The sequence below is a fragment of the Helicoverpa armigera genome, chromosome 3 (assembly GCF_030705265.1).
Source record: "Helicoverpa armigera isolate CAAS_96S chromosome 3, ASM3070526v1, whole genome shotgun sequence".
Classification (NCBI taxonomy): Eukaryota; Metazoa; Arthropoda; class Insecta; order Lepidoptera; family Noctuidae; genus Helicoverpa; species Helicoverpa armigera.
In genome coordinates this window covers 4,005,446-4,012,559 of record NC_087122.1, presented here as the reverse complement: position 1 = coordinate 4,012,559, position 7,114 = coordinate 4,005,446, and the positions used below count along the sequence as shown (strand labels likewise).

Sequence of the window (7,114 nt, the reverse complement as noted above, 5' to 3'; positions counted from 1 at the left end):
TCTTCTTTCAGATTAGTTGTACGGCCTGTATCTAAATCAAATAAATAAAAACTCAAGCTGCCCACCTCCATTCATCTACCTAGTTGATAACGTCTTTTCTCCTAATACATAATTTGAGGTCCTCCTAAATTGAAAACAGTAGAAAAATCTATATAATTTATTCAACCAAGAGGCATTCAATTTTTACTCGGTCGCTTTACTTTTCACACCAAATGGCTCAAAGCGATAGTAAAAATTATAATAAATGTGTATGTGTGGCAATAAGAAATTGACAACGTCAATTTTTGCGACAGTTGCAGGGGCTGGTCACTGCCGTACTTGACTAGATTTCGGTAAAAAATTTAGAAAAGCGCCATCTGCAATCCTCTTCCTAAAGTATTTAATATCTTCAAGTGATAATAGATGGCTCTTTAATCAAAAATTAACTTCCATAAAATATCACTAAAATTATTGAAATCTAAAAATTATTTTATATATTAGTATTACGTAGGAAATCTATCAATTATTTTTATTAAATCTGTACACTATTTTATATACATAAATTATTTTTCTATAATTATTTTTTTGGTTGGCAATAAACCGTGCCAACTGCCAATGCTGAAGTTAGAATTTGAATTTTAATGGCGAGTACAGTACATACAATTTGTGTGTTAAGTTTTCGTCCATTTAAGTGTTTTCTGCTGTTGACTTGCGTTGATTTGAGTTTTACTCATCCGCTGTGTTTTCGGTGAATTAGTGAGTGAGTTGAGCTGTGCTCCTCTGTTTCATTGTTTCACATAACTTGCGAAAAGACGCCATTAGTGTTTAGTATTATTTGCGATAAAGACGCCTTTTGTGATATTTGTGAAATAGACACTGTTATTGTGTTATTAGCGATTAGAGACGCTTGTTTGAGTGCATATAATCATGCCGAGGCGGTGCGAATTGGGATGTTCACACAACCCGGGTAAGTGCTTTCTTTATCAAGTTCATAGTACCTAGGGCCCGATTCTGTTAATAGTATCATTAAGTTATTAATATCAAAATTGAATAGAAATTAAATCGCAATATCAGTTTTAACCATTTCGGGCATTCTGCTACTAATATTTATAAGACCAATCGTATTCCAACGACATTCGATTGGTTGCTATTGGTCTGCCGTTTTGGTTTATAGGTACATATTACCATATTATTCTTAGTCTATATTGCCATATTGCCTCAAAGTCGTGGTGGCCTAGTGGGTAAAGAGCCAACCTCACAAGTATGAGGGCGTGGGTTCGATTCCAGGTCAGGCAAGTACCCATGCAACTTTTCTAAGTTTGTATGTACTTTCTAAGTATATCTTAGAAACCAATGACTGTGTTTCGGATGGCACGTTAAACTGTAGGTCCCGGCTATCATTTAACATCCTTGGCAGTCGTTACGGGTAGTCAGAAGCCAGTAAGTCTGACACCAGTCTAACCAAGGGGTATCGGGTTGCCCGGGTAGCTGGGTTGAGGAGGTCAGATAGGCAGTCGCTCCTTGTACAGCACTGGTACTCAGCTGAATCCGGAATTATTCCCAATAGTCCCCTCTAGCGCTGTCCTCGGGGTGACAGCCGGTGTCTTCCCAGTTATCACGGGGTGACAATTTGTGCCGACTGTTCCCTTTGAAAACTGACTAGAGGGGACAAATGGGAAGTCTATTTCTCAGTTGTCACCGGGGGGGTGACATTTGCTACGGTTCCTTCTTCCTTCCTAAGAAAAAAAAATGTAATTACCATAGATTTCAGGTTTTTTATTTATTATGTTACATAGAATCACATAAAAAAATATATATATTATTATTTTAACTAACACAATGTCAACAGGCTTACAAAAATCGATTTTTTTATAGTAGTTAATACTACTATAAAAAACAAAAACAACATTATGTTTCCTATAATAGGCACAATCACAGATAACTTTAATTAATACTAATCACAGATAATCACTAATGGTTAAGTTAAAAGTGCTTATTAGTCGCATGCTTATTTGTAACACAGTTTGTAATCTTGTTAAATTAAATAAAATTAAGAAAACGATTGGTGTTAATAGAAATTAATAATATGTGATGTACCTATTAAAGGAAACACAATGTTGTTTGTTATAAGAAATAAAACCTGAAATCTATGATAATTACATTTTTTTTCTTTGGAAGATTCTATGTAGCATAATAAATAAAAACCTGAAATCTATGGTAATTACATTTTTTTTTCTTTGGAAGGAAGAAGGAACCGTAGCAAATGTCACCCCCCCGGTGACAACTGAGAAATAGACTCCCATTTGTCCCCTAGTCAGTTTTCAAAGGGAACAGTCGGCACAAATTGTCACCCGGTGATAACTGGGAAAGACCCGGCTATCACCCGGAGGACAGCTAGAGGGACTATTACTACATAGTATAAAACAAAGTCGCTTTTTCTGTCATGTGTCATGTTGTATGTCCCTATGAACGCTCAAATCTTTAAAACTACGCAACGGATTTTGATGCGGTTTTTAATAGATAGAGTAACTCATGAGAAGGTTTTTATGTATAATAACATCTATTAAATAATGGAGAAATACTGTTACCCGTGCGAAGCCGGGGCGGGTCGCTAGTTGGGAATAATTCGAATCCGGTTAGACTGGAAGCCGACCCCAACATAGTTGGGAAAAGGCTCGGAGGATGATGATATTGCCATATTGCAATCGTAAATCGTTTGCAGACAATATGATTCATTATTGAATCACAGAAAAGGATAAACACGTTTATTTAAAAGAAAAAATAGTGGAATGCCACATACGCTTCAATCGTAATTGAGTCGTGATTGGATCTCAGTCGGATGTGAATCGCATGTCGCTAAAGTAAAATTAGCAGGGGCAGGATTCTGCGCAATTTTTCTTTGAAATAAACGTTTTATCCTTTTGTCATTCAATAATGAATCATTTTGTCTGCAAATGATTACGATTGCAATATGGCAATATAGACTAAGAATATTATGGTAATATAGACCAAAATGGCAGACCAATCGCAAACCAATCGAATGTCGTTGGAATACGATTGGTCTTATATTAGTAACAGAATGCCCGATATGGTTAAAAAAGCTGTTGCGATGCAATTTCTATTCAATTTTGACATTATTAACTTAACAGAATCGGGCCCCAGAATCGTGCTCCTGAAAGCTCCTAGTCATCCGGATAAACTTGTCATCACGGGAGATACCAACTCAGTCAATTATAAGGTTGGGCGTTTAGAGAAACACAGTTCCTTACGAGTAACCATTTATTACTGAATCCCATATGAAATGATACATGATTTAATAAGATAGACATACATAGATAGACACGCACACATACATAGGTAATAGGTATTCATTCATACATACACTATACAATATCAGCATACAAACTTCATATTTTTGTAATTTATTTTTCAGGTGTGACACAACATCAATTTCCACACCCAGAAAAGAATCCTGAGTTATTCAAAGCCTGGGTTAATATAGTTGGTGGAAAACTGGAGACTGCAGATGATATCAAATTTTACAGAAAGCGAGTCATCTGTGACATACATTTTGCAGACAAGTTTAAGAATCGCAACAACCGTTTAAATAACATAGCTGTTCCTACTCTCCATCTTCAGGGTAAGATTTAGATCTTTATTCTTGAACTAGATCGCAATGCCACCTACTGAGTTAAAATTGCCATTAAGAAAACAAAATTCTTAATTATTCACAATTAAACTGAACTGAAATCTTTTAGGCCACCTGTTTGCAGTATATTAATATTTAATTGGATATAAAATGCAGTTCATTCACCCTTAACCAACTCGGTGAAGGTTGTTGTTTAGTGGGATCTTAGACTTGTTTTACTATTTCCAGGTGCTCCATCACAAGATGCTCATATGCCTCCTGCAACTCCACATATACCAACTGAACTTCCTATGCCTGAACATAATATATGGAATCTGCCTTCTACATCAAAGCAAATAGTCACTGGTACGTAAATGCTTGGCTACCTACATTCTCAAATTATGTTTAACTAGCTGCCATAATTAAATACTGCATTTTTTATAATAATAATCCCCATGGGGCCACCTTGACGTGATGGGGAAGGCATGAACGCTTAAAGAAGTCAGTAAGAACTAGACGACCCTGTGCCAATTGGTAAACATGAGGTACCATCAGAAAATATAGTCATAACACCTCGGCTAACCCTTTCCAACTAACGGTCCCAACTTCCCAACTAACCTTCCCTTTCCTTTACCTTCTCTTCAGTGTCTGATAAAATATATATCTTATTACTTTAAAATATGTACTCTGCAGTCACCTTCTCTCTTTCACCTCTTAACTTTTCTTTTTCTTAAGTTTTAAAACATTGCTCCTAATATAATTTAATGCGACTACGAAATAGAGTAATAATACCCCAGGCGGGTACCGGAGCTAATCGCGATGGAGAATCCCGCCCCTTTGTATTCTGGGTGGGGCGACGCTTTTAAATTTCATTTTTTCATAGATACCTTTAAGGCCACCTGTTTGCAGTATAGTAATATTTAATTGGATATAAAATACTGTTCATTCACCCTTAACCAACTCGGTGAAGGTTGTTGTTTAGTGGGATCTTAGACTTGTTTTACTATTTCCAGGTGCTCCATCACAAGATGCTCATATGCCTCCTGCAACTCCACATATACCAACTGAACTTCCTATGCCTGAACATAATATATGGGATCTGCCTTCTACATCAAAGCAAATAATCACTGGTATGTAAACGCTTGGCTACCTACATTCTCAAATTATGTTTAACTAGCTACCATAATTAATTACTGCATTAAGTAATATGTAACTGTTGTGTAGTCATTACAAACACACTTCAACTTGATTTATTGTAATGACAATTTAGGTTAATAATCCTCATGTAACTCACACTAGTAATTTTGATGTTTACAATGACAATGGTGAATTATTATTATTTTATTTTCAGCTGCACCTCCCAATGCGTGTGTTATAGCAGCAGAACATAATTATTGCAGTAAACATGGTATACAACAAAGACGGAAACTTAAAGGAGACAAAAGTAAGTGCCAATGTAGTTTATACCATAAGATATCCAAAAAAAATGTTTATACATAGGCTACTTTTTATCTGGGTGTGGAAAGTAGTAAAGTAAAAGTTTTTTTGCAGAAAAACTGAAATCAACTTCATCGCTGGAGAATGAATTAAAGATTTCAAGATTCCAAATGAAGAATTTAAAACCGAAATTATTCGGTTACGTAAACGGGTAGTAGTTTGAAAGAAAGATTAGCCAGCGTTGATAAAATTAGCAATACAAATTGTTTAAAAAATAACGAGAAATATGACAACTGCAGCAAAATATTCACAAACATGCAGTACACCCAAACTCACAAGAGAGCTCGTGGGCGGAGGTTTACTTTAAAGGAAAAAGTTTGTCTCTCTCCATGTACAAAAAGAGTCCCAAGAGTTATACTCTTTTATATAAATACTTTACATTGCCCTCTATAAAATCATTAAAAGGCTTCTTGCGAAAATTGAAATAGAGTCGGGGCTAAATAAGTTTTTATTCATAAAAATGAGAAAGACTGTGAAGGAATTAAGTCCAGAAGATCGCCTCTGCTGTCTTATTTTTGACGAGATGTCAATATCGCCGCAGATCCATTACGACGGATCTAAGGATAAATTAAAGGGATTCGCTTGGCGTAGTAAAAAAATTGCTGACCATGTTTTAGTTTACATGGTCAAAGGATTAAAGAAAAATTTAAACAGCCTGTTGCATACTTTTTTACAAATTCTGTTAACAAAGCAGAATTAAAAGCCTTGACTATAAAAGTCATTAAATATGTTCAGGGTACAGGGCTTAATATTTTGTGCACAGTGTGCGACCAAAGCACAGTAAATGTCAGTGTAGTGAATGAAATTATTGAAGATAGTAGAATAAAATTCATAAAAGAAAATAAGGAATGGAGACATGATGTAATGGAAGTAGGAAATCTAAAATTATCCCATTATTTGATGTCCCTCATTTATTGAAAGGGGTAAGAAACAATTTACTTACGAAGGACTTAAAATATTTCGACTTCGAAGAAAAGGTTGAAAAGACGATAAAATGGGAATATTACCAGAAAATTTATGAAGCGGACAAATTACATGGTGAATTAAAAATATGTCAGAAACTAACTGATGAACATATTTATGTGGAGAAAATAAAAAAAATGAAGGTCAAACACGCAACCCAAATTTTTAGCCGCAGTGTTGCTACAGCTGCAGAACATTTATCTGCTAGGGGCGATTTATCTAATGAGTGCCGCCAAGTAATTACATTTACCAAAATGATGGACAATTTATTTGATTCCTTAAATTCAAGCTCATTTAATATGATACATGGAAAAATGTATAAATGTGGTGTTAGAAACAATTCTCCTCATCATGAATTATGGGAAAATGCCAAAAAGGTATTAAAATCAATAAAATTTATTAAAGTTAAAAAAGAAAAGGAAAATAAAATAAGATTAATTGAAACGAGTTCGGTACCTTCAATAAAAATTTTATACGTACTATTGAGGGCATGCAACAGTTGTGGAAAATATTATCCCAAAATATTTATTTGATACAATGATGACCAGAAACTTTAACCAGGACCCACTGGAAAATTTTTTTGGGAACATTAGAAGTTTTGGGGTGAGGAATACGGCACCCAACACAATTAGCTTTGAAGGTGCCTATAAATCACTTCTTTTAAATAATTATAACTCACCCCATTCACTTAACGCTAACTGTGAAAATGATGACAATGATTGTCTTCAGACATTGAGTTTCTTTTTGGAAGACAAACTTTTAGAAAACACTTCTAATGTTCCCAGTAATGAGGTTCTACCATTTCAGCAAGAAGAAAATGACGAAATTGAGGTGCCTTTTATAAATTTAAATTCTGAGCCTGCTGATGCTGGTCAGGCCAATTATGTATGTGGGTGGGTGCTGGCTAAATGTTTTAAAAAAGTTGCTAAATCATGCAGGCACTGCAAAACTGAACTAACTGGCGACAGTCAATTAAAATCAAATAGTTATATAAGGGCAAAAGAATATACAAAAGGAAAACATTGTCTGTTGTATCCCAATATAGTG

The 7,114-nt window shown here is 35.0% G+C and overlaps 1 protein-coding gene across 2 annotated transcripts; it reads left to right on the top strand.

Annotated features, from left to right (window-relative positions):
- Window positions 1-300: 300 nt before the first annotated feature.
- Window positions 301-5,108, top strand: LOC135119291 (uncharacterized). 2 transcript variants are annotated; one of them, XM_064043516.1, is made up of 5 exons: window positions 301-946; window positions 3,413-3,619; window positions 3,857-3,973; window positions 4,621-4,737; window positions 4,959-5,108. In XM_064043516.1, the coding sequence occupies exons 1-5, from the start codon at window positions 907-909 to the stop codon at window positions 5,105-5,107; spliced, it is 630 nt and encodes a 209-aa protein (XP_063899586.1). In that variant the 5' UTR covers window positions 301-906; the 3' UTR covers window position 5,108. The 2 variants fall into 2 exon arrangements, with proteins under 2 accessions (XP_063899586.1, XP_063899587.1); XM_064043517.1 differs by having other exon boundaries at window positions 4,621-5,051.
- Window positions 5,109-7,114: the final 2,006 nt, after the last annotated feature.

Bases quoted from the DNA above. Each gene is read 5' to 3' on its own strand.
- LOC135119291 (XM_064043516.1), top strand. From the start codon at position 907: ATGCCGAGGCGGTGCGAATTGGGATGTTCACACAACCCGG. The intron at 3,974-4,620 runs GTACGTAAATGC...TACTATTTCCAG, and splicing joins ATCAAAGCAAATAGTCACTG to GTGCTCCATCACAAGATGCT. The intron at 4,738-4,958 runs GTATGTAAACGC...TTTTATTTTCAG, and splicing joins ATCAAAGCAAATAATCACTG to CTGCACCTCCCAATGCGTGT.